The sequence below is a fragment of the Nelusetta ayraudi genome, unplaced genomic scaffold (genome assembly GCF_046127955.1).
Source record: "Nelusetta ayraudi isolate G7.1 ecotype Tasmania unplaced genomic scaffold, CSIRO-AGI_Nayr_v1 ptg000071l, whole genome shotgun sequence".
Taxonomy (NCBI): Eukaryota; Metazoa; Chordata; class Actinopteri; order Tetraodontiformes; family Monacanthidae; genus Nelusetta; species Nelusetta ayraudi.
Window position 1 is genome coordinate 2,928,912 of NW_027466121.1, and position 27,992 is coordinate 2,956,903.

The 27,992-nt window shown below is 45.1% G+C and overlaps 1 protein-coding gene and 1 long non-coding RNA gene across 5 annotated transcripts; one reads left to right on the top strand and one right to left on the bottom strand.

Annotated features, from left to right (window-relative positions):
- Positions 1 to 134: 134 nt before the first annotated feature.
- On the bottom strand, positions 135 to 22,406 carry fa2h (fatty acid 2-hydroxylase). The gene is made up of 7 exons (XM_076042906.1): positions 22,095 to 22,406; positions 10,172 to 10,312; positions 5,238 to 5,380; positions 4,567 to 4,667; positions 3,219 to 3,391; positions 2,895 to 3,147; positions 135 to 2,049 (listed from the first exon to the last, which is right to left on the bottom strand). Exons 1-7 carry the CDS (start codon positions 22,404 to 22,406, stop codon positions 1,982 to 1,984), a joined length of 1,191 nt encoding a protein of 396 aa, XP_075899021.1. The 3' UTR covers positions 135 to 1,981.
- LOC142899349 (uncharacterized) lies at positions 21,492 to 27,989 on the top strand. Of its 4 annotated transcripts, none has more exons than XR_012928726.1 (5): positions 21,492 to 21,791; positions 21,845 to 23,792; positions 23,894 to 24,533; positions 25,636 to 25,847; positions 26,915 to 27,989. It is a non-coding gene; the product is annotated as an uncharacterized LOC142899349 (long non-coding RNA). The 4 variants fall into 4 exon arrangements; XR_012928727.1 differs by having other exon boundaries at positions 23,897 to 24,533; XR_012928725.1 differs by having other exon boundaries at positions 21,493 to 21,791; positions 21,845 to 23,318; positions 23,438 to 24,533.
- Positions 27,990 to 27,992: the final 3 nt, after the last annotated feature.

Here is a 27,992-nt window from a genome sequence, read left to right on the forward strand (position 1 = left end):
AAAACAGTTTATGTTGAAGCAACTATTTCTCCGTGACACCTTTTCTGCTATCATCCACCAACAGCTGCAGGACGTGCAGAGTTGCTCAGACAGACAAAGTCGTGCGTCTGCACATCCTGGTAACCAAACAGCCCTTTTGTTTTTTTTAAAAGGTTACTCTGAGGATTTTATTCTTATTGCTGGAAGAAAACAAGCAGCTGCATAGCATAGAATCACATTTCTGCATCAGTCATTTCTGCAGAAGCTTTTTTTCTTTTAAATTAGAAAAAATGTGTTAAAAAAAAACCAAAAAAACAACAACAACAGTGTGCTTGCTGTCGGAGCACGTTTTCGTTGCGCTCCCTTCTTTAGGGCGAATGCACCAAACCAAGTAGGTTTGTTCTGCCAGTCAATAGAGGAGACTGTCTGAGTATCTGCAAGTCATGACCACCACTTCCTGCTGTCCTGTCAGATGGCCCGTCCATCATCATCCTGGGTGGGGGTTGTGTCCAGTTCCAAATTTATTAGTGACTCGTACATGGAAGGAATTAGGGATAAAGGAATCGATCCGAAATACCATTTTTGCTTTAATCCCGGGAAAATGGGGAATAATAAACCCACTGTGGTCACCTCACTGACCACGTGACTTTTGACACGGAGATCCCCTAAGCAGGAAGTCTGGCTGACCCGCCTCATGCCTCAGCTCTCTCTTTCTCTCTCTCTCTCTCTCTCTCTCTCAAACACACACATTAAACAAACGCTATCATTCTTCTTTGCATGTGAATGCATCTCTCTCTTTTTTAATTCTACCCAATAAAAACGCCAGTTTTCCTCCGATAGCTTTAAACTCACGCAATTAGACAATCTCTTTTTTTGTACAAAGCATTTTACAAAATACAAAATAATTTCTACATCTTTGTCGCATCGATAGTGACGCCGAGAATTAAACAGGAAATATGACGAGAGACCTGCAAAAATATATTCTCCTCAGGGGTTTCGGATCAGTATAATGCAGTTTTACACATGATTAACAGTACAGAGCATTCTGCAGTAACACCCATCAAGTCAAATTGGATTTTTTTTTTATTTCTCATTTTTTTTATTTTATATTTTTTGTGAGGGTTAAGGTGGGGGGTGGGGGGGTGGAAGGACTGCCTGGTGAGGTCAGCAAAATCTTGGTGTACTTGCCTGCTAACCTGTTATCGGGGGAAAAGGAGAAAGAAAGTTGTTTTTCCTGAGTCAGTTACCAGTTCGGGGCTCTTTGACACTCAGTCTCTAGAAACACTCCCTCAACACTCACCGCCCGTCTTCTATCACTTCCACTTTCCATCCGTCACTTCCTGTGTACTCTCCCTCACTCTGGAAAAAAAAGCTTAGACAAAATCCACGTAGCGCTCGCAACGCGCACATTTCCGTCCCCCCCGTCCCGCCTTCTGACTGTCTCCGGGTGGTTATTTTTAATTCTGCCTCGTGGGATTCTACAGCCACGGTGGACCTGTAGAGCTCCGACGGATGAAATGGAGCGTCTGCACTCAAACTGCTAAACTTAGGGTGAATTGAGGAGTCAAGGGAGGAATTGGAATTGGCCCTAAGCCCCTCTCGTTTCTGGTCCTGGCCTCCCCTTCCGGCTGTGCATTGTGGCGATGTGACGGCGATCGATCAGACGAAGATTTGGCTGGTGGGTGAAGGAGACTGAGGAGTACGGACGGTTCGGTTCTACAAATGGCACTGGGAGGCCTCGCAGTAGTGCAGACGTGATCACAGTTTGGATGTTTGGGATCCAGACTAGCGAGGAAAAGTCGCTGAGTGGAATCAGAGAGCGGCCTTTTAATTTCATTTTTCTTGTGTCCGCATGGATTATGTGCAGCGGCCAGGTGGGGGAGGGAGGGGGGGGGGGGGACTCTCCTCCCTGGTTGTGAAAGCTGGTTGAGGGGCTTCAGGGTTACTGCATGAGGAGGTGGTCTACAAGTCCTGTGGCCCTTCAGAAGAGCCTCTGTGTGTGCTAGAATTTCTCATCGGGGATCACTGTGTTGAAGGGGTAGTCCCAGAACGTAGAAGTGATTCCAAAACCTGGGCAAAGAAGATATTCAGTAGGTTTACATCACACTTGAAAAAAAACAAAAAACCCAAAGTATTTGCTTAATCCGACTACAACTGGACAAGTGAAGCGCAATACATGTAAATGTGTTACTTGAGTTCTCCAACGCCAATTAAGACACCCAAGACAATGCCATTAGAATTCAAGTTTTTCTCCTTCATGTAATACGCCTTAGTCGGAGAAGGGAGGCCATATCGACACACTGAAATTACGCATATCGCCCCCTAGTGTTGAGGAGGAGTACACATTCCCGTTAGTAAATCTAAAACACGGACAGAAGTCCGATTAAATCGAATTAATACGATAAATACATTAATAAAAGTGTATACTTGCAGTTCAATAAAAGTAATTATTCCTACCCTTAGAATGGTCATTATTTATATATAAGAATATACATGGAGCAAGGGTCTTGCTCCCAGTCAGCTGCCATCTTGCACTGCCATAGCTCTAAGGGAGCCCAGTGCGGACAATCCAGCTGCCTGACGGATGTCTTGCATTTAAGGTGAACGCTCGCGTCTTCGAATAAACCAACGAAGAAGAAGGTGGACGAGGTATCCAGGTTTGGGTGCGCAGGCCACCGTAGTTCAATGGCAAGCTCAGGAGAGGGAAGGCGCGGCGTCCTTAAGGGAACTGAGTAAAGGGCGCTGCAATCTAAAATGTGACCACTTGATGTCACTGTTTCTCCTCAAAAGCTCCAGATATTACACACTTTTAAGCGGTGTGTGTGTGTGTGTGTGTGTGTGTGTAAACGTACTGAGTGAGAAGTTGTGGGAGGGATTAAAAAAAAAATGAACGGAACAATCTCCGCCCTGCTCACCCGATCTCTGATGCTCGAAGTGGTGTTTGACGTGGTAGGCCTTCAGGCTGTACATGTACGACCCTCTCTTCGGGGAGCCGTAGTGCAGGTAGTAGTGGATCATGTCGTACACCACGTAGCCGCACAGTCCGCCAACAAACACGCTCATCCCCAGGATCTCCGGCAGCGTGTGGCGGAGGAGCACGTAGAAACTGCCCACCACGAGGGAGGCCAGGCCGGGCGGGAAGACCAGGCGGGAGCCGTCAAACGGAGACTGCGGAGAGACGGCTCATTGGTTTCACCGCACCAGGGGAACCCGTGTCGATGCATCTGTCTGTGTGTTACCTTGTGGTGCTGCCCGTGCAGGAGGAAGTGAAGCATGATGAGGTAGTAGTTGTGGGCGGGGGGCTTCATGTGGAAGACAAAGCGATGGATGCAGTATTCGACAAACGACCACAAGAACCAGCCCAGCAGAAAGAGCGGCGGGAACATGTACTTGTGGATCGGGATGGAGAAGTCTGAGGACACACACACGCACGCATACACACACACACACACACACGTGCACACAAGGACAGATGGTGACAATCACAGACAACCGGGACATTTAAAGGCACAGTGTGTAAAATCTGGCTTTTTTCCGTGTCCTGATCGTGCAAAAAGAGAGAAAAAAAGAGGGATTTGCCCCTCCTGTAACCACTTGATGTCACTGTTTGTTCTTAGAAATCTTCAAATATGACACACTTGACCTTTGAAAGGATGACTGACGAGGTGAGAATGTGGAGAGATGAGGTCGGGGGTTGGTGGACGTGCAGGTATTTTCATGAACATGAAAGCAAAGATCACTTATGCAGGTGGGTATCATTTTCGTGTGCATGCGCACATGCTTGTCTTTGTGTTATTGCGTGAACCGACCCTTTTGGCTAGCCTGCGCAAATCTTATGACTCGGGCTGTCCGGCATTAATGCATTGAATGCGACGAGATTGAATGCAAGGCATAACATGCTGGATTTGTTTTAATCGCATTTTAATCACAAACCTTTTTGCCGCTTCCATTCACCCATAGTAAGATCCTCAAGCAGTAGCGATGACTTTCAACACATACAGACAGGAAGCAACCACACTTCACTACCCTCCCCCCCCGACCGGACGTGGTATACTAACCGAAACTTGTAGTAGCCTAGTAGCCGTTGCGAGGGCAAAGTTTAACTTTCACTTTAATTTTTGGAGCACATTGCCTGAGATGCACGATTCAGCTTAGGGCAGAACTCAGTTTTCCATCTTCCTTGTGGTTCTTTGTGTTTATATATAAAAGAAAAGTGTTCTTTGCACCCTCCTAACATATTTCTTTTGGATTTATGACTGAGGTCATGTTTTGTTTCAGTCAGCAAAATGTGTGTGCAATAAGTGGGTCTAAATGCACGTCAGAAAAAAAACAAAAACACAAAAGGGAATCCTTTCTTTGTGGTCATTTGTTTCCCAATTGAGACATACTTTTTAGAATTACATTACATAAATATGGACGTAAAAAGGAAAGATAATAACAGAATTTAACTATGTTAACTTTGGAAATTCAGAGTTTAATCGCGATTAATCGTTAATAATTAATCGTTTGAAAGCCCTAATTATAACTAACATTTAGTCAAGGCAACATATGAATGTGTGTGTGTGTGTGTGTGTGTGTGTGTGTTACCTGAACTTATAGCTATCCTGGAGGTCCCCTGTGCCAGAGTGGTGTAGCAGTACCAACTTAAATAAAACACAATGGGAAGCCACACGATTGGGACCCAGTACCTGTGGGAGGAGACGCAGCAACACAGTTCATCACCGCCAGGGCCGAGGAATCCAGTGAGACTTGAGGCAGTCGGGGGTTTGACAGGATGTATCGCTTCATCCCAGAGCGAGGAGGTTTCCGCACGTCAGAGCGATGCAGTGTATTTCTTTTTTTAGAGGAGCTGGAACCGGCACGAAGAGCCGATGGTGCTCATGCGATTAGAGTGATTAGAAAAAGCAATGCTGAAAATGTGACTGGAGGCATCATGTAACCAATCTAGTCTGCTGCTTAACTTCTTATGAGATGAATCTCATCTTAGTTTTGAACGGCATTGAAAGCACGGTGGCCTGTATGTGATACTTTGAAACTTTAGCAGCGCACAAATAAGAGAGCGGGTCTGAGACAAATAAATACGTGAGGATGAAGTCTGATTGAATAGCAGTTTCAATGTAAGCACTTGCGCATGCACAAAAAGTTACATTGCCCATCTCATCTTGTCCTCCCTGTAATGTTCTGACTCATCCCCCCCACCCCACCCCCAACCCCCCAGCCCCCCCCCCTGCAGGTTTTGAAGAGGTGTTGTGTCGAACCAGGAGGTCTTGGTGCCGGCCTCCATGAGGGGGTTTCCAAACAGTCTGATGGGTCTGTCGACTGGCTGGTGGACCCAGGCGTCGTACTTCTCTCCGAGGTGTCCCACCTGCCAGGCCAGGGGCTTCCTCCAGTCCACCAAGTCCTGGAGGGTCAGGGTCAGACAGAGACAATGCGGGTTCAGACTCAGCGACACCCCGACGGGGAATATTATGCACGAGTGATGGGTCGTTTGCCAACGAACCGGTCCCAATTCCCCATCACTAATGTGCACCAACAGTAGCGTTGCGGGACACTATTCATTTCAGCAGGTGGCAGCAGAGAGCTGAATAAAAGTGCTTGAAGCCCGCTCGGACCAGGAAGTGGCTGCACTTGTTTGATTTTACTGCATCGCTCCATCTGAGGTGCCGCGTCTCACAGAATCGCTCTCCACCTTCCGAGTTCAAAGGTCGCGGCTGACTGGGACCGTGCCAGCTCACGACAGCCTTCTCAGGTGCCTCACGTGGGACACGTCCGCAACACGTTTTTTTTTTGGGGTGGGGGGTGGGGGGGGGGTGGGAAGAGAGAAACAACGCCAACTGACCCGAGAGTCACCTCTCTGTGGCGCGATTATGCGTTTTACAACGTGCTTTTATACCGTGTTCGCATTACTAGATTTCAAATAAAGATTTGGAGGGGAAAAACGAACCTGACCTGCCTGACCTAAACCCTGTAACACCCACAGGCTGTTACAGGGTTTAGGTCAGGCAATTAGCACAAGGGCTCTAAAACTATACAAAAACTAAATGTTTAGTGTTTGACCCAAGCGATTGTTGTGTGTTTGATTGGGGAAAGAAAGAGCATATTTTGAATTGCTGTTTCTGAAACCATGTTGAGCGCAATTCGTTTATGTAAAAGTACTGACGAATGAACTGCAATCAAGGCCGGCAAGACGGCGCCACGCACGCCGTGCGCAGATGATTTGGAGAAGACCAGATAATTGCGCACGCGGTGTAATCTAGTTTACGACACCTCTGCAGACCACTGTCCTGTAGATTCAGGGGTTCCACGCTGATTAGATGGAAGGGATTAGATATTACCACGCAGGCAAAAAATCCAAAGAGTCCAGCTTCTTTCTGCTCCCCGTTGGGTAATCATGCTGCATCATGCATTGCGTGAGTAGAACTGGTGACAGAGAAAAGGGTGAGAGGTTGACGCCCGTCTCTTCCTCCCCGTCTACACTCGCTACGTCACGCCTTTGTTCTTTTCTTGTCGGATTTAATTCACCGCTAAGCGCTCTGGTTGGATACCTAACTGAATTTCGTTGCTCCGTATTTTATTGAAAATAAGGTTGAATCTAATATTGAATCTAATCTAAAGTTGCCCTCCTCTTCCCTCTTCTGCTTTTCTTTCTTTGAAATCATGACTTGCACACGCGCCACGGCCCAGCAAAGCAATTTACTTTGGGTTTTAATGGTAATAATGGGCATGGTTGACCTTGCTAAAACTAGACTTTCAGAACAAGGAGACTACAGTAAAAAAAACAAAAAAAACCAAAAACAAATCTATTCTTGTGCTTTTTTTTCTGAACAGCCATTTTCACTTTGTGAATAACAGTGTGACACGCACTTTCACGACCACGCGTGAGTCACTCGGTACCTTCCGTACTCACACTGTGGAAGATTTTGCTTCCAGATTCTGGTTTTATGTTCTTCCTCAATGGGTCAGCTTGCCAGTCAAAAAGTCACCACCGTTTACCCTGTGGCAGACCACTTTGTTCTCCTTTCAGTAACACTGTGTTTCTTCTTGTTTCTTGGAAAAGGAAGAAGTGAGGTCTCACAAGATGGAAAATAAGACATTTGACGGTGCAGCAGGGATATGAAATGATCCATCAGGTGACGTGCATCACGCGGGTTGACGTCGAAGTCATTGTGACGTCGCTACGTGCTGATCAAAATGGTAAACATCAGTGTGCGAAATACAGAGGGGCACCGGGTGATGAACCAATGAGACGAGCAATTATACAGTATTTAATTATACAGTATTTCCTCATCACTAATTGTCACTAATAATCGATACAATATACAACTGGTATCTGTGTGGTGGTATTGTCAACCTCAGTATCAGTACCGATACCTGATACTGGTATCGGTATTGGCGCATCCCTAGTTCAAATGTTCATAATGTGCAGCGACAGGTAGTTTTATGTCCGTCACTGTCATTTTGTGCAAGTCAAGGGTTTTAATGTTTGGTATCTCAACACAAGTTCTTATTTGGGAGGTTTTGAAAGCCATGGCAGTCGTGAGGTGAAGGCACATCACACCATCGACAAGTTCGCAGTTCAACACTTGGCCGACGTGCAGAGACAAACGTGTATTTGCACTCACACCCATCCACAGTGTTTTTACACATTTTGGCAAGATGACATTATGGGTTGACGTTGCAACTACTGTTACACATTTTTTTCAGTTTTTTTTTTGTTTTCAGACACCCTTAAAAATTGTCCTCGATCCTGATTATTGTCATTACATAGACATAAACGTACAAAGAATTTTATTGTGTGTGTTTCAAAAAGTTTGGCTGCATCAAATGCACACAAACAAATGAGATTTATTTTGTCGGTGTTTATCGTTAATGGGACAAAAGACGACCAAACTGATGTAGTTCTTGTTCACTGGATGTGTTGCTGAAACATCCACTTCTGAGCTGGACGGAACAGTGCTCGTGCAGCATGTGGGTAAATGTTTGTGACCACTTTAAATAGGCCTGGGCGATAAAATGATTACGATAACAATCGCGATTAAAAACTCCACGATAACGATGATAAATGCATGAGGTGTTATTTCGATAACCCAGCCAATCCCAGCAGAGAAACAACGGCGCGCTTCCTTCCCTCCACCCGCCTCCTCTCGCTCACAACAACTCAGATGGGCGACACACACAGCCGTCCGCTAAATCTAGTTATAGGAACATGTAGAAATGAGTAGCGAGGAGCAATCAGAAGTCGAGGGAAGTGAAGAAACTGTCCAAAATGTGCCTGAGAACTGTACCCCTGACACCGAGGGTGAGGAGGAATCTGAAAACGTCCAGCAGGATGAAATAGTGGCGAAGAAAGGCAATACCAGTTCGGTGATTTGGAATTGGTTCGGCTACCTCAGGTCCGACAAAGTACAGGCTAACGCTAAGTGCAAATTATGTCGGAGAACAGTCCCAAGCAAAACGGGAAACGAACCTCTTGTAACATCTCAAGAACTACCACGATACAGAATGGTATGAAAGCCACAGTTTACGTTTTCATGCTAGCCTCCCCGCAGGTAATGGTAAAAACAACGCACTGCTGGGCCCAGGGGGAGTGTGCTGCATGATACTCCCGCTAGCAGTAGCAGTAGCCTAGCTCGCGACAGTGCTAAGCAAAGGTTTGAGTAACGACAAAGAACTGAGTAAACGTGGCCCATTTTTCTCACCGAGTGGAGCTGTTACTATTTCATCTGATTCAATGGCACTCCCTGTGTGTCCACAGTGGAGAGAGAGCTCAGACCAAACACACGCCTGCCTTTCACAACCCAAAGTGCTTCCTGCCCTATTGTCTCCCTTTGGATTTCCCCTCTCTGTGCTGCTTGAGCCTTAAACCTTCCTGGTCCCCCAATCCTATAGGCTCTCAACTTCTCTTGGATGAGCAGCGTGTACATTTCACCCCGACTCTCTCTCTCGATTGTCCCCATGTCAGCTGCCTCTGGCAAAGCAATTTTATTTGTGGCAATAAGAAAATGGATTTTTATGGTTGACTGGCTTATAAAAACAGGATCAAAGTGTCAAACTGAATTGACGCCCTGTAAAGAGGAGTCAGAATGACGGCTGGGCTGTGGGGATTAAAAACCCCAGGTTTGCAGCGTTGCAAAGGGCGGTGAACACTTCCGCGTAGCTGCTTCGAGTCCTGGGGACTCGAGAGACGACACTCAGTCGCGTATCACTCGCTGGACCGGTGCCTGGCAACAGAGCGAACGAGGTGGGCCGGTTGAAACCATCATCGCTGTGCATTGCAGAGGACGTTATGGAAAACACAGTTTCCTCCGTCGCAACTGCACGCGCACAATGGGCGAACGTGTCTTGTTGTACGAGGGAGGACAATAGCCTGTTTGGGAGACATGATGAGGACCGGGCTGCGACGACATTAGATATGCACACAGTAATGGTGATAGGGCTGTGATTGACATATCAGGTGGCTTTAAGCGTCCAGTCTTTGATTGATTTTGACAACAATAGGTAATTGCATTGTATTGTATTGTATCGGCGGCTCTATGTGTGACAAGAGTTAAAGATTTCGGTTCAGGGGTTTTTACTCGTCCATGTTGACACCCTCAGATAATCATTTTCAATCGGTCATAGAACTGCATGGATTCCATAACCAGCCGGATTTCTTTCTTCTTTCTTCTTCATCGTCTTCTCGGGGAGCAAGAAGGGAGAAGAAGATAAGCAGAAGGCGACTGGATGCAGGCAGCGTAGATCCTTCCACACAGTCGTATTTGAGGGTTGCGAGTTCAGAAATTGCACTGGAAGTAATTGCGCACCCTCGCACCTGTTGGATGGCTGGAGGAGCTACAGTTGTCTGGTTGAAGTGGCAGTGAAAAGTTCAAATAAAAGCACAGACGGGTTGTCCGATCGTCTTCCAAATTTCCATGCATGTTGCATATAAAAGAAAAAATGCTTTCAAATTAGAAAAAAAAATATTTTCCTGTATCAACCAAATTGACAGCAAACAGACGCGACTCAATGCTAACAGTGACGATAGACGGCTCAAATTTTAGCCTAAATTCTAAATAACAGGAAAGACAAAAATATGTTTTACATGTGTGACTCGAGGGGCACAGGGATGCGTTTGAGATCCGGCAGGGTGAATAACCTGATGGCCAGTCACTCCTCTGCCGCTAAAGCCACCGCAATGCGCACATGCACGCACCTTGTCTAAGTCCACAGAGCTGCAGAGCTTGGCTGGAGAGTCGTCGTCGTCGTCGTCGTCCTCTTTCAGCTTCGTCTCTGTTGTGCTTTGGGCCATTTGCGCTTTTGTCCGTTCACTGGGAGCCCTCCTCTCCCTCAGTGTCTGAGGAAAAACAACAAGTAAGCAAGTGAGTGAGTAACTGAGGAAATAACGGGAGAAGCAATGAGGATTTTAAATACAGTCATTTGGTTCCTGCTGGTGTTGCTCTTTGATTTGCCAGATCTTTCAAACAGCTTCATCACCACACACTGTATTTGAGGGTTGCTCTCAAATTCCAGATAAACCTCAACTTTTGATCACTGGGAGGTGCGGTGGTGTGAGGTGGTGGTGCGGTGGGCAAGAGCCAAGGTTCCTGTCACCATTGCATGTCATTCCACAGCCAATGCCAAACAAACACCCAAGAGACGGGCTGTTAAAATGATTTTTTACTCATCAGTTACTGATTTTCAACCATGTCCCAGGCCACATACATGGTCCACAGTCCACTATGAGGTGGTTGAAACAACTTGTAGTTAAAAAAAGGAAAGGTATACAGAGTAACATAGGACAAGATACCCGCATGTGGAAATGAAACAGCAAGGACCACGTCTCTAGGATGGCTGTAATATTCAATATAAATGTGTGAGTGAGTGGAAACTGGCAACATTGTTTTAATGTTGAGCATCCACTGAGTGAACACCGTCATCTCTCCTCCTGCTTTTTTCCCCAGCAGGCAATTTCAGACTTAAACAACACACCGCTGAGTTCAGATGTAACTCAATAGGCCACAAATCAGACACTTTACAAGGCGGTGAGGGTCAAGCGTTATCATTTATCAAACATTTGCTCCTCTGCCCTTGCCCAGTAGAAACAGCCACTCGAGTGACCCGATGCCACACCCCGCTCAAAAAAAAAAAAAATACACAAAGAAGAAACTCCTATAATGGTAGGAAAAGAAGTAAAAGCGTCATGCATACAGAGAAACTGGTTTATATCTCTATCATGATCCAAAAAAATGACAATAATGCAAACGCTTCAGTTCTCAGGGTAACACAAGTTAAATATCTGCCATCCCTTTGTCCAGCACATAATAGATTTCTGAAGTCAGAGTTGTCAGGCTGTGAAGCTCCCATCAGTTCAAGTGAAATATTTATAAGCTGGTTGGTTTCAGAGCCGTGCATGCACATGTAGCAATTCAACACCGCCGGAGGCAAGGTTATTACCCCCCCACCCCCCCATTAAGCTGCCCGCCTCCCTCTTAGACGAGCCATCCCATGTTGGAAGTGACACGGCGCCACCAGATCAACCATCTTTAGCCACAATTACACCAAAACACTTCCAATTATGGTCTGACTTTGAGTCGGACACATGAGTTATTCAGTGAAGACTAAATAAGCTTATTGTATTTTTCACTGATCGCTGATGTCAAAATTACAATTATCACCTTATTAAGACATCAGCTAAACTCTACTATATAAATACTGCAAAACACCGTTTAAAAAGAGATAAAAACACAAGGTGTATTTTAAATTAGATAACACTGGGAACTCTGTCATCTTGGAAGTCGAACGAAGAAATGTTATTGAGCAATGACAATTTTATTTTGAAATTGAGCACCATACAAGAAAAGAAATATATATCTGGTGTGGTCCGTTCAAGCCTGTTGTGATAGATTATAATTGTGCTGCATTCCATGATTCTAATGGTGGCGTGTGTTCTGACAGGGACACAAGAGTGAGGCAGGCAGTCTGCCGAATTTGTCCCTCCGTCCACGTCTGTGCTCAGCAAGATAAAACCACTCAAGACCGTAAATTAAACATAAAAAGTTTTATCTCAGCAATGATACGGCGACACACCCTCTGTGTTCGCAACAGTCATAAACCGTCCTCACGCGACATAGTGAGTAATGCAAGGTTGCTGTTGTCATTATGACCTCACTGTTTTTTAAGCTTTGAGAGCGCTTCGGTATTTGAAAGGCTGGGGAAAAAAAAACACTTAAAAAATACTGCAAATCATCTTTTGGGTTATATTCTGACAAATATATATACCAATATGGGCTGTGATTCAATATTTGCTGCATTTTTCACTTCCACTCTCTGCCACGCCCAGCGGGTATTTGCCAAACAATGATGAAGCTTTCCCTTGTTCGGCGGCTTTTGCAAACGGGTAACGCAAACACGCACACACCTCACGTCGCAGCAAATAGGCGAACGCTTTCGCACACAAGCATATGCACTGTCGACTGCATGATAATTAAATAAGGCAAACCGTCTCCCCCTGCACAACGCAGAGCCTCTCTGCAGGGAGCTGACGATGGAAAGAATGGCCATGAAAATCCCATGGCTCAGGCTACATCATTAAAGCATCACGTGACCGTCTAATGTCTTTAAAACAACAGAAAACAAAGTGATATATTTTTGGTGTATGCTGTTACTATTGGCGCTGTCAAAGAGCTGTAGGTATCCAGCCTATAGTCAATCTGAGTTATTATGCAATCTTTAAAGAGGGAAGGGATGAGATGGGGGGAAATAACGAGGTCGACCCACATGCAGCAACAGCCTGAGGAGTTTTTCGTATTGCCGCTGTAGGCACGGACTCGCATGGCTGGAAAATAAACACTGGATTCGTAGATATTGGTTGTGCGGGTATCTCTATAGGTTTCCTACAGGCTTTGACGGTTTTATTGTAATCGCATGTGTTATCTTCATGCTGAAAAGTCCTTTTCAACATGTGCTGCAGCGGCAGACAGTTGAAGCCTATTAAGTTTACGGTTCTGATTGGCCCAGGTTCTGTGTTGTTTTGAAGTGGGAAAATGTATGTTGTAAATAATTGAAAATAAAAAATACCATCTCATAAAAAGATAAAAATAATAATAATTCTAGTTTTGAAAGAGTGACTTTTCCAAAATATATCAAACCTGCATCTGCGTATAAGTAAACTTCACAACGACGCATTTTATTTTTTTGCATGCTATTTGCATTGTTGAATATAAGCTTATGGCATAAGGCTAGTTACATATAGAGGATCTTTATAAATTCAGGTTAAATTTCTTTGGTTGTGAGAAGGTGGGCTGTGCAGACGGGGAAACGAGGACTGGTAGAACCTGGAATGCGCTTTTTCTTTTTGTTGCAGTGTTTTCACAGTGATTTCTCCCATCTACCTGTGAGAAATCAACGTTTCCAAAAACGTTTGGGGAGAAAATGCATCATATCTTCTGGCAAAACTTGCTTTGATTACCATTAAATGGTTTAACAAGACGTGATTCCACCTTTCTCCTGCAAAGACGGCCCAGCACAGCAGGCCACTGTTGGACCGCCATTTAAGGTTTGCATGGCAATTAGGTGGAAAGACTGTAGCGAAATTCTGTCGGAAGAAAGAAAAGGGCGGGGGTGAGGTTTGGGTCAACAAGGCTGACATCAGGAGAGGCCTCTCCCAGAAGGAGGAGTGACGGGGAAGAACGGGAGACAACAAACAAAGGAGACGGCAAGAGAAGGGCGGCGATGTGGCCTGGTACCATCGTGACACAGAAACTAGTCAGACTCCATCCGCTGCTGCTGCTGCTGCAGAGGAGGAGGATGGGGGGAGGAAGAGGGAGGCTGGAGTGGAGGGATTGGATCAGAATTAATAACAATATTAAATTATAGATATTTTTTCAAATAAAATTCGTAAAATATAAGCATACTAATATAAAATGAAAATAATATTATTTTTAATTTTATTTTTTTTAATTATTATTACGACTGGAATTTCTACATAATTATAACTGGAATAACATGGCGTGCAATAATCCCTTCCGTTTAAGCAGGTTCATTTTATTGCAGCTCCAGGCTGAATAAGTGCATAACAAATGTTTAACCAAGTCCATGCTGTGCACCATCTCAACATTTTTCGGATGCGGTGGCGACGGTGACAGCTTCCGATGGTTTTCCCAGGCAAACAACGATTTAAAGATATTATTGTTATCCTGAATCATGACTTGAAAGTTACACCACCGAACTCTAAATAATCCTTTAACCTTAATGTCTAATCTCTTCTCTCTTTTTTTTTTTTACACACACACACACACACACACACACACACACACACACACACACACACACACACACACACACACACACACACACATCTATATTACATGTAGTGCAGGTCAGTTGTGTTTTGTTATCTGTGGAGGTAACACAATGGAGCATCAAAGGCAACGACTCTGCCAATGACCTTTGTGCTGCAAAGAGTTTTCATAACCCTTCTGGTTTCAGGTTACGCAGCCAGTGAGAGCAGCCATTTGGTCAGTGCAGGTACAAGTGGTCCTCACTCTTCTATACCAATGGATATAGCCGGGAAGCAACCCTAGTTGAATTTCCATGACAGTTTTTTTTTTCAAAATAAAAGCGATACGTCGATAAGTTTCGACAAAGTACAATTGCGATTTCCAGGTGTTTCCACCGAACGGAGTGGAAGCGCACGAGCCATAGTTCTCGTCAAATCTCGTCCCGCGAGACCATGGCGTCATTTCCCTTTAGTGCTCCTAATGTAAATCTGCATTTCGATGTCGTTTGCTGTCAAGAATGGTTGCGATATTTTTCCCTTTGATTACTTGCAAAAAAAAATGTTCCGTCTCCTCCTCCGTCCAAACATAACGCGCCATTCTCACTTGACGTGAACTGGTCACGTGACCCCCGTACGTCCGCTGACGTGTAAACGCATGTGTAAATTACATGAACACTTTTGCTGGTACTGTAGCCCCTTTTTCCCATTTTACCTTACGGGATTCTTGTTTATTCAAAGACCCAGTCAACCCGAGACCAACACCAACATCAAGCATGCGTGCTGCTGTTCCAGCCAGCCTGAAGTTCAGTAGCACCAACGAGAGTTCAACGACACCAAACACGATCCGTGATGTCGGAACATTTGTGTCGGACATCGATCGGGCGCACAGGAAAACGCGGCAAACGAGAGAGCACGAGGCTTTGATAAACTTTACTTTCTAGAGTAAAACAAAATAATAAAACTCAAAAAATTTGAATCAATCCGTTTAGCATATGATCAAAACTTTAAATCCTCGGCTCATCTGGGAGTCAATCTTCAACGAACTGAGGAATGTTTCTACCATTGGTTTTCTCACTCTTATCAACTCGCAGTCAAACAATGACCCCAGTGTTTATATACATAACACTGGGGGCCAGTCAATGAGCAGTTTATCTTCTCATTTAAAAAGGGCCCACAAACGTTTAAGGCTTTAAGTCCTTTTTAATGCTCTTTCCTGACCTTCTGATTTAGCACTGAGAACATCACCGTCAACAGGCTGGTCAAACTGCTGCGTGCTACACTTATTCTGTTCTGCCTCCCCTGCATTTATCCAGTTGATAAAATATTTCAGCATATTTGCGGGACTCCAAAACATTTCCCTGCGTGTTTGAGGTGAAACACTCCGGTCACCTCGGTTGCCTTGAAGCTCCTCGCGCTGGCAGGCGCTTGCGAGTCGAGTTGAATTGGACAAAAACAACAAATTGTCTTTTTTGCCCCGCAAGCTAAACAACACGCCCTCCTGTCATCGCATTCACTTAACACATGACAAGAGAATGTAAACATTTCCACCGAGTAGTGACGATGCAAGACGCGCCGAGTCCCGTCCATCTTCCCAGGTCCGTTCGACAAGGACATCGAATTGGAGAGTGAAATCGAGGAATCCTCAAGTTGTGCTCCAGGAACTACTTCTTCTATTAATCCCCAAAATAGGAAAGAATGAGTTAGTGTGTGTGTGTGTGTGTGTGTGTGTGTGCGTGTGCGTGTGCGCAGACAAACAAGCTCACTCCAACTCCAAGAACCAGTCAAACCTGATTCACGCGGACTCAAGATTCCTACTCCGTCTCTCTCCTTCCATCCAGTGGAGCGTGTGAGACAGTGTGTGTGTGCGCGCGTGCATGTGTATATGTGTGTGTGTGTGTCTCGCGCTGCCAGAATCAGAGGCTCCGTGTAGCCAGCTAGCTCGTGCGGAAAGGTGTCGCGTTACCATACAGATGGGAGAGACTGAATTCAAGGCCTCATAACCACAGCAACAAACAAGCCCAGGCAGACAGACATATTGTTCTACACGTTAGCTGCACGGTGCAGCCATATGTTTGCACGCCAGCTCACATGACGTGAACGGGCTTTGCATCTACTCACATATTTGATTAGATTAGATGTACTTTATTAATCCTTTACAGGAAATTTAATTTTGCGTGCGCAAAGTTCCTCTAGACGGCCACATAGACTTTGAAAATAAAATAAAAGAATTCAAAAGAAACTTTAAGGAGCACATGCTGCTGTAGCTACAGATGGGGCGATAAAAAAAATAAAAAAAAGTGTCAATCTACCATCTGAGTGGGCATTTATCGGTCAGTGGCTGACAACTTGACCTCAGCTTTGCATTCGCGTTTTGCATTTTAAAAACAGTCTGAAAATAGAAAAAGACAACCGCTTAATATACAGCTGAAGCTAATGGATACATTTGCACATGCGTATTTGCGGTTTCTTCCGGAGCAAAAATTGGACTTGAACACGAGTCCGAGCCCCTCGGGGGAAATTTGCGCAAAAACCAGCCAAAAAATGTTTGAAACATACCTCGCCGCAACAGCGCACAACAAGTCTTGTATTTTGAGATCTGATGGCCGAACAATTCTATTTTGGCATCAACGATGATCAGATGAACAGATGTAATGCGATGCATCTGCAGTATGTTTTGCTGCTGCCCCACATTGTGGTGTCGTTGCCACATATATTAAGGTCGTTAAGGCTGAAGTGGCAGTAAAATGACATATTTACAGAGCGGTTATAGTAGTCTGTAAAATACTACAGCGGGGGGGGGGGGCACGGCAGGCCGCACACACACACACACACACACACACACACACACACACACACACACACACACACACACACACACACACACACACACACACACACACACACAGATTGGTTTCTGCTGAGAATTCCAGGTGCTCCTCGATCAGCTGACTACCACCGGTACTGAGGTGCTTTCTGCTTTGTCACGGTCCGCAGCGTCGGCGAAAGCGCCTGTCCACAGAACTCCACCCAACAATGCAAACAGTCCTCTTCCTCCCCATTCACTGGAATGGTACGATAATTAAATCTGACCTTCCTTAAACACACCTGCTGGGCACCAAAAATGCTTATCTTCTACGGTTACGACGTCATTTCAGTACAATAAATATTTTTTTTTACGGAGAAGAGCTGTCGCGAAAAAAAAGGCCACATATTTAATGTTCTGAAATCCTTTTTTTCTTTTCTTTTTTCTTTTCAACTAATAATATTGTGGGGCCAAGAATACCACAAACTTGATTTGGGGAAAATCCTGATTCGAATCGCCAGTGAACAGGACAATAAAGGTTTTGTGCTGTAATGGCAATGCAATTTTTGGGGGTATCCGCCGGTATCAAGAAAAGTTTCATTCTGGAACCAGTGTCGAAACCAAGGTACAAGATGGTGCAAAGATTGTGAATGGCACGCAGCGCAAGTGGCCGAGGCAAACAGGTTTGAAGATTAACTGATTTTTTTTCCCCCGTCACTCCAGCCAATGAAAGGCCAGTCGCCAATCATACAAGAAGGAAACTTCCCATCCAGCCTGCTCTCTCTCTCTCTCACTCTCCTTCCCAAGCGTTGCTGCGGTAATAGGTGGGTGGGTGGTGGTGTGGGAGCACCTGTGGCCCTCCACCTGAGCGCCTATTGCCATGTCGGCAGCCTCCATGGTGACCGGCGGTAAACAACGTGGCGGCTAAACGGGCGAGTGACTCTCAGGTTGGGGACGTGAAGGTCCGCGGTGACTTTGACTAGCGCTGTAGTCAAGACCCCACCGGCCGAGACCAAGACATTATCAAGACTAGAGAGTATCGAGATCGAGACAAGCCCAAGACATTTGGGGTTCGAGACCAAGACAAGACCAAGACTGTAAATATCAAAGAAAAGTAACAACAAAACTGAACAAAATGACCAGTATCTTTTTTAAATTCAAGTTTGCTTCTGAATTGAGCAGCAACATCCAGTCCAAGACCGAGGACAAGACAGAGTAAAAAAAGGCCTCAGAGTCGAGACCGAGACCCATAAAGAGTAGCGTTGAGACCAAGACCAATCTCGAGTACTGCAACACTAACTTTGACCGACTCGAGTTAACGTTGAACTTTGTGCAAGCCGTGGCCGTGGCCGTGGCCCCGCCGCACCGCTACTCACTCTCCACTCGCCTCTCGCCCTGGGATGAAAGACAATTGCGTCATTGAAGAGAAAAAAAAGGGACCCACGCACGGTGAAAGTCTGACATTCCACCGCTGGAGCAGCGTGACCCACTCGCCCTCCTGCATTCCACCCACAGCTCCTTATCTGCAGCCTACATCACAACCTCCACGTTCAATGCCTCTTCCTCCTCCTCCTCCTTCTCCTCCTACTCCTCCTCCTAGCAATCTCCTCTCAATTTCACCTGTACTTGGATTGACTCATCCCCTCTAAAGTCTCTACCCAGCACTCCCAAGAAGCCTGGACTGGTGTCCATGCTGCTGCCATTCCTCCCTGAGCTCCTCCATAGTGTCGCTGTTGTTCATTCATTCATTCATTCATTCACTGACGTGCGCTCAAATTGTGATTCCACTCAGTTAAACAATCCGGCCACTATGTGCCCGTTGGAGCTGCATTCTCCAGGACATACTGCGGAATCCATTTCCATGTCAAGTGTGTTCCCAAAGGAGAAAGAGCTGCAGTTTGAACGTATGGAATTGCACGTCCTCGTCGGCGATGGACGAAGCCTCGATCGCTCAACGCTTGTCCAGACCAAGATGGCTGAAAAGCACAGCGAAAAGCCAAAGGCGCGCCCGTGATTGGGTCACAGATCAGAAGAGCACGAGTTTCTGTTGTGAGACTTGAAGAGGTCTGCAAGCGGCGACCACCCCAGGTCTTCCGAGGGCTCCAGAGATGTTTAATTCTCTGTTGGAGAAACAACAACGGGGTTGTGCTCCACATATTTGTATTAACAAATACAAAAATGTCCCTTTTCTCCCACTGACTCCACCCTTTCACGTTACAGTGCAAAAAACTGGTCATGGAAACACCTGAACTTAAGTTTTGAATCAAATATCCTCTAATGGCAGCCTCGTGGATTTATAATGACAACTGTGGAGGCGTTAAGGGCAGTTTGTGGCCGAGCGGAAACCCTCAACATCCTTATTTAAAGCAGTCCAATTTGTTGACGGTGTAAACATCACTTGTGTTTGATTGTAAACCTCCAAGCGCACGAACAGGAACACACACCAACTCACAGTCTGGGTTGCGGAGCCTTCTCACACTGATCTTAGCTTGAATGGGAGTCGCTCGTTCACAAACGCCCTGCTGTGTTTGGATCACTCGCATTGTTTTTCCCAGGTAGTGCGATTCACAACAGTTCTGACGGACACCAGGCACTGACAACAAACAACGTAAAAGGCTCTACTTTCATATTTATTAGTGCCGTTCCTGTTATGAGATGTAAGGCACAACCCTGTGACTACAGTCTAGTGAGGAGGAAACATGTATCTCCCTGACTTTGTTTCTGAAAGCTTTGAAAGCCGGTGTTTTAAACCAGATAAACGCATTGAGCCAAAGCATCTTCAAATTATTCGACAGTAACTTAATGATTTCTGAAAGTGCAAAAGGCAGAGAACCTCTAAAAAAAAAAAGTGTCAATCATCAAGACAATGGGCAGCTAAATACCCCTCCCTTGGACCAAACATCTAGTGTACAATTACAACTAATGTAAACAGGAGATTAGTGTTTCTTCTAATCTTTCCATCAACCTCTGCGATTGTGTCACTGGACCCTCATTGATAGAGGTTTAAGTCCCGGCAGCATCTCCACAAGCGCTGTCCTGTACCATTTAGTCACAATAAGCTTTGCTTGCTTGACTATTCCACATCGATCAGAGTGACTATGGAACGCGGTAAGTTTACTACGGTGTCAAAATTGAATTGATTTACCTTGGCGACTGAGAGCACTGGCACAGCCCAGGAATTGTAAGGCGACCCAAAATATCACTTCTGATTACCCATATGATTATCATTTTTACAAATAAAATAACACTCTGTGTAGCTAGGAGCCATTGCTTTGCAGTAAACATGGAAAAAAGACACCGGATGTTGAGATCCACATCTATGTTTCAATGATATCACATATTGTTTTATGCCCCCCCCCCCACTCCCCCCCCAACACCATGATATGGCAGGATGGGGGCTGACAATTGTGTCTCAATGTCTAACTGATGCTGGTTGCTCCTATTTTACTGCCTACCAGCTGAAGTTCATGTCAACAGGAAAAAGAAATCTGACACAACTCCACAGATGGCCTTTAGCTCGTGCTTGTTTTTCGTTTTGTTTTGTTTTTGTTTTCGTTTCGCTCCTAGCTTAAACGAAAGCCTCTCAGCGGAACGTTTCATTTGCGGTTTTGGTATTTGGTTGCCATTTGTAAGTCAATTCAAAAACAATAGCATTTAAATTATGCCCCAGAGAACAATGTGACTTCAGAGAGAGAGAGAGAGAGAGAGAGAACGATGTTATATTTGTTTAGTTGCTTAACCTCGAGGACACATTTAGAGTCAGGGCAATAAATCATTAGCAACTTTGGAATGTCCACGGGGCTCAGTTCGTGGGCTCCACCTCTTGACCTCCATTGTTAAAATTCACATTCATTTGTTCTTTAATGCGCTCAATTTTTTTTTGTTCCTTACTATTTCAAGAACATAATTTTCAGAGAGAAGACAGAATTCATCTTGGGCTTTTTATAACCTTTGTGCATTACCTGAGAAACCATTAGTTCATATGCACTATCAACTGGAAATTCTGATCAGTCGCCGCCCTGAGTGCCTTCACTGGAGGCCGTATCTGAACCAGCTCAGCTAATTAGTGCAGTACGGCGCAGTACAATTCCTGCAGCTGGCAAAAAAACACATCCGCGCAGACACACGGCAGAAAAGTAGGGAAGCCATGTAAATGTCATCTCTGTTGACAGGAGATGTATGCAAAGTCTCTGAGTTTTTTTCCTGTTTGATACAATGGGAGGGGGGGGTGGGTGGATACACAGGTAAAGACAGCCAGAGAGCCCAACGAGGGGTGGGATTAACCACCACCCATCCACCCACCCCCCAGCCATGGAAAGGTTTGTGTTTCCCTTCCAAAAAAGAAAAAAGAAAAAAAAGGTTTGACTCGGGACTCTCTTCCATCTCAACTGGGACAAGACAAACCTGTTTTCCCACACACACACACACACACACACACACACACACACACACACACACACACACACTTGTTGAATCATTCATTAACACACCACTGCAACCACCCAACCCCATCACCTGTGCGCCCCTCCCTCCTTTCTAACAGACACTGCACGATTATCAGCTTCTTCTTCTTCATCTTCTTCTTCTTGCGTGTCATTTTTCTCCTCGTCCCCTAACTCCACTACTTCTTCATAGCTAGCATTCCAAATGCTAGCTATGAAGAATGCCAAATCTTCAAGTATGCAATGACTCACACAGCACTAGCAGATAATATTTATCTCCTCGGGCAAAGCTGTATGTGTGTGTGTGTGTGTGTGTGTGTGTGTGTGTGTGTGTGTGTGTGTGTGTGTGGGGTGGGGGGTGAGAATGATGGAAACTTCCGGAATAATAACAGGTGTAAAGTTGTAGCGGAGCTACTGCCTGTTCCCACTGTTTCCACAATTAAAGAGGGTAAAAACTGATAAAGTCACAGAGGGAAATGACAGCAGTCCTACTTTTATTGACCTTTGGCTGGAACTGAGGCTCATTTTTCTCTGTAAACGCTCTCTTTGGACGTGTGTTTGTTCACTATACCCCGAGGTCGGGCGAGCTAGCTACAGGTGCGCTTCGACTCACCTGTGCCTCGTCCTCGACGCCGACGCCGTCCCCCATCAACTCCCCGATGTAGTACTGCTCCATCCACCGCCTGGCGTTCTCCGAGTGCCGGTGCGGAGGTCCCTCCATCACCCGGCTCACGTCCTCGCCCGAGCGCCGGAGGATGAGCGCCTCGCCGCCGGGGTGCATCCGCAGGAAAGCGGTCACGTCGTACACCCTGGTCCCCAGCAGCACCCAGCAGGAGTCCTTGGTGCGGTGGCGGGCCACCTCCCGCTCCGTAAAGTACCGGGGGGCCGTGGACGGAGACATCCTGACGGCGAGCGTGCGGGGCATCCACCTGGCAGGCCAAGGGCGCAAAACTCGGCGGAGAAAGCGGAGTCACCTCCCTGGAGGACCGGAGCGTCGAGCTGACTACCGCGCTGGCGGTGCAACTTCGCCGTTAATATCCGGAGGGTACAAAACTTAATAACTATCTGGAGGACGGCGGCGGTGGTGGAGGAGGCGGGGTCTGCGGTCCTTCGATAGGCTCGTAAAAACGGTCGTACGTGTCGTTCGAAGCAGCAACACGGGGCTTTTTCAAAGCCCGAGAAATTCACCACATTTAAACAGTTTCCTCATTTGGTTATTGTTTGACTTTATCGTTTGTTTTATCAAGCGGAGTAATGAAGCCCGGACAATGGCCGATGACCGATTGCGAAACGTTCCCTGAACGCGGCACCGCATCCAGATGCACCTGTTGCTCTGAAAACGCTGCAGGGTGCGAGTAAAGACAACGTCATGTCTTAATGCAGATAAACGCACATACAGGATTAAAATTCAAGGGCAATGCACGGAACAACAAATCCTCTCACACTTTTGCTGAGTATTGTTAAATGTTGAGCATCGCTGCTTCGTGGTTAAAACTACGGGTATAGCCTTTAATCGAATCTTCCTCGTTGTCTTTTAAACAAGTGTCTGGCGATTTATAATTTTTTTTTTAATATCATTATTTGTTTATTGATTCCGTGTGAAACGACTCAACACCAGATATTTGGAATAACAGTCGCTGATTTTCTGATGTATTCCTGCCTCTTCGACTGTTCATCCGTGGATTAGTCTAGTACCTGTTTCCACTGGAAGACGATGGCGTGTTTTTTTTGTGTGTGTGTGTACAAAAGCACCCAATAAACACACAGCCTTATCTTAACCGAACAGATGAGGTCGCTCGATGCGTTCGGGTCACGTCGGAAAGCCTGCCTTCCGCAGGTGAGTGCAGCGGTAAAGCAAAGCAAAAAAAAAAAACAACCCAAAAAACCCCGCTCATATTCATTTGTGATTCAGCATGTTTTACTATTTGTTTATCATTTTTAGCATTCATATTCCAGAGGGCCTGAAAGATATATAAACAACTACGACGCAAGACTTGAACACCCGTAAACACTGCTGACATCATAAACTCCTGGTCATTTTGAAGGCAATAACGGTCAATGCGAGAGCGCCCTCTTGCGTTTTTTGGATGACCGTGTAACGCGAAACAAAAGTGGGCAAAGTTTTGAAAGAGGGAAAATGAAAGTCAACGAATTCATGGGGTGTAAAATGGCTTTACGTGCACTCAAAGTTTTCTTTCAGCACTTTGGTAGAGGGAATAAACCTGAGCGAAACAATGAAGTTGGAAAAGTTCAAGCACCACAATATGTTTCCTAATATATTGTTTACAAACTTGGCATCAGCCCACCTCAGGTGAATAGCTTTGTTTGAGCTACTGTGACAGTGAAAGACAAACATTGGCCAAATTACTGAGCTTATTACTACTTTTTTTTTCTTTCTTTGTTTTTACCCAGCAGGCTTGACTGTCATCAGTTATTACTTGCCAGCAAGTTGAATATAAAAAGAATTAAAAGAGATTTTATCACCAGTATTGACTCATACAAATAACGACACCAACTTCAGATGAGTTGTTACTTTACGCTCCTCTCCTGTTTCAGCTGTTTGGACTACAAACACACCAGAGTTAGTGATTAACTGTCTTCCCAGCAGTGATGTGTAATGTTATATTAACGCACTGGGGCACCGCATTGTCAGGGTATGTCACATTCCTGCCTTTTAGTCCTTTCTATTCTTGTTTGTGTTTATATTTTCCTCATTTCCTTCTTTCCTCTTTTCCTTTTGACTTGTTCCCCGAAGTAACGCCACTTCTAAAAATATACTCTGTGCAACAAAAGAGCCTTCAATAATGGGCCGCGTCAGTGTAACCTGAGGAAACATGGCTTTGTGTGTGTGTGTGTGTGTGGTACTGACCTCACAGCTGTGATGTCAGGTGTAGGCGGGGTTATCTCTCTCCGCTCCAGGACGATTGGTCCATAATTTGGCCTGGAAATGAAGACAAGTATAAGAAGCCTGAGTCAAACTTGAACAGTTCAGAGTTCTCTTTTTGGTTTTTTGGCAGAGCAGCTACAGCGCACCATGGCAACCGTCGTCCCAGTGAGTACCTTTCGATGCATGTGATCACCGTGTGCATCTTCAGTTAAGAATTATTCATAAGAAGGGGAATAGGTTTTTTATGTCTGGGCTACGACATGCAAGGCCACTTTGATTGCTTAAGATAATGATTTTAAGATAAATGTTACATGCAAGGCACCAACAATGGGAAGCACGACGGATACGGAAATTGACGGGTATTTTTTTTTTTTTTGTGGGGGGGGGGGCGACTGGATTTCAATGTGTTTACACATGTGTGCAGTAAACTTGGTGGTTATGTGCTGGAGACAGAGCTAAGCTGGTTCTCAGTGTGTGTGTGTGTGTGTGTGTTAGAGAGAGAGAGAGAGAGAGGGAGGGAGAGAGAGAGAGAAGACAATGTTAGAAAGGCAAATCTACATGATCAAATGTCGCCCCTGTAAATCAATCTACTGAGATGAATTGCCGCAGTGTGAATGGTCCTAGTTTTTCTGAGTGAGTGTGTGTTGTTGGGAGCAAAAAAAATCGTAACAATTTTCTGACTTCACTCACGTGTTTGTGGACAACTTTTGCCATGGCGACCTTAACTACTGATCTACAGCACTGGGCGTCCAGGAGAATAGATTATTACAGGACTGTTAAAAGTACATTTTAATTTGTCCGTGCAGAAGTGCAAAGCTGAATGTTTGAGTTAAGTCAACCAGATCACTTTAGTTAAAATTCAACTTCCAAATAAATATATTCAGAAGGATGATGTCAAAGTTAAAGTCTTTTGAGTTGGATGTTGTGAGTTACCCTGTAGTGTAGTGAACAAGTCCAAAGAAAATACTATATATCACAGAAAATCTATTATTTACATATAGAATAGTTGAAAGATCTTGAGAAGTGATACTTCAAATTTGACATGTATGGATGTTGTGAACATCCTTGAAATGATGAAACAATATATTAACAAATCTAATAATCTAGATAATGATGTGACTCTCGTCCTCGTCCGTGACCTGCTCTCTAGTTCAATTTCTGTGCTGTGCTCCCCGTCTTTCCATTGTGCCTGATTAAAACGGCAGATTGAGACAACTGACCAACCTCTCTCTCCCTTTTCTTCCTTTTTTTTTCTGACGACAACCAGTTTGCATCCTGCCTTGCCAACGGTCAGCCCCTGCAGCTGTTTGGGAAAGGACCCAGGTCCGCCTACCTGTCTCTTTTTGCATATCGGGGTCCTCGCTGCCCGCCCCGACCCCGCCTGACACACCATTCCCCAAAGCTGACGCTGAGACAGATTTATTGCCTGTTGAAGAGGATGAAGCAGGTGCAGCAAAGGGAGACTGCTGCTGCCAGCAGGTGAGGAAAAGCTCCACTATCTACATATCTATCTACTGTAAGTGGTGCCGCCTTCTCCCTCACATTGCAAAGACATGCACATTAGGCTAATTGGCAACTCTAAATTGTCTTCTGTAAAATACAAAATAAAATACATTGGCAGAATTGAGAAAAAAAATCTTTGTAAACTATTGACAGTATCTGGGTACACTAGTGCACTGTGAGATCATGTCAAATGTGTCATACAAAATTATTCAGTTTCACACTGTTATAAACATGTTATAAACATCTTTTATAAACATGTTATAAACATGTTTCTAAAAGATTATTTCCACTTCCAGAGGAGGTTGTGCAGGTTCCATCTGTCAATTCCTTTAAAACCAGATTGAATCCATGCTGCTTGGCTAAAGACTTTACGGCTGTTAGTGATCCTGACTTTGTGGTTAATCATCTATCTTATTTATTTTTATTCATTGTACATTTTGTATATAATGTGGTTTTTAAGATGTGTTTATGTGATGTGTGAGACTGACGTAGAGGACTATGTCCTGTATCTGTTATTTCACCAAATTTCATCTTAATAGATTTCATCAAATTTCATCAAATTTCAGTTTGTCCAGGGTGTAGTCCAGCACCGCTTGCAAGTTTAGGACAAGTGTTAATGCAAGTTGCAATTGTTGCATCTGCTCAAAAGTGACTCCTGGTGCATTGAGATCACCACGGGTAGAAAGAAAGCATCCTTCTACGTGTTTGTTCGTGACACAGTTCTGAATTGTAACCCGATAGCCCGACGAGTAATCACAATCAATACGTGGCCAATCAAAAGTGTCATGTTGTTGTTTGTGTGTGTTTGTGCGTACAGCCGATGAATTATTAAGGCGCGGGAACGGGTTTGCGCAGGTTGCGGCTGCTGCAGTGTGATCACAGCAGCGGCCCCCGTCAACAGGAGGCCGCCGGAGTCGGCCATCAATAATGAATCACTGGCGCGTCAGCGGCAGGACCATCGCTCAATCACGCTTCCTCGTCTCATCTCACCACCCCTGTGTCTCTGCTTTTGTGTGTGTGCGTGTGTGCGTTTTCTCCCACAGGAAACAGGCCTCCCCGCCTCCCACTTTGCCGTCTCCCGGAACCAAGGCGGAGAAGAAGTCGGGTCCCAGCTGCCTGAGACACAAACGCAGCGTAAAGCGTGTCTGTTGACCCCAGAGGTCAACTCAGTGACCTCCAGCCTAGCAGAGAGGCTGTCTGCTCAACACACCTCCAACTCTCACAGTGACTCTGGGGCGACACTGCCACCGACCCTCTGACTGCACAATGCTCCTGACATGGGGGGCCGCGTTAGCAGCAGACTGATTTTCAGTCCCTGTTAATTTAAATGGACAGGATGGGGGGGGGGGGATGGGGGGGGGGGGCGTTAAAATGTAAGATTTTTGTTTGAAAGTTTCTCATGATATAAAGGTCCAGTGTGTAAAATTTGACTTGAGTTATGATTTTTATATTGGTAAAAGCTAAACAGACTGCCCAGAAATACATAAATAAGTGTATAGTCGCAGTACAATAAAAGTCATTTGGTTTTCCTACCTCAAGGACGGTCCTCATACATTTAAGAATATACATAGAGCAAGCATATATAAACACGAAACGTGCTGTCAACATTTCACACAGTGGACCTTTAAGTTTTTGTTGTTGTTTAGCTGGGAGAGTGTTTTATTCTCTCCCGTCATTCTTTGCTGTTCCCTTTTTTGTTGCTGTTGTTTTCTACGATGGCTGGTTGAGCATCACCTTCACCCGTGCACCTCTAGAAGAACTGTGCAGTAAAAATCAAGACGGCAAACTTTTTCCGAGTGATTGTGAACTGCTGTCATTCTGTATTTAACCGTTAAGCATGTCTTATCCCAGCGGGTCTTAGGCGAAGGCTGGGTTCCAGCCTGGACAAGTTGCCAGTTTATTATCACATGCTTACATCGTTCAGAAAATGTCCAATGTAAATTGTATGCAATTCCTAATATCAATGATATAAATGCATAAGGAATTGAAAAGGTTTCGAGAGAACTTGTGAAGCTATTCAAGTCAATTCAAAGGCAACTGACGTATTCGTTGCACGTGTTGTGCTGTGTTTGTGAATTTCCCCGGTGTCTATTAAAAAATCCATAACATCACAAAGAATCT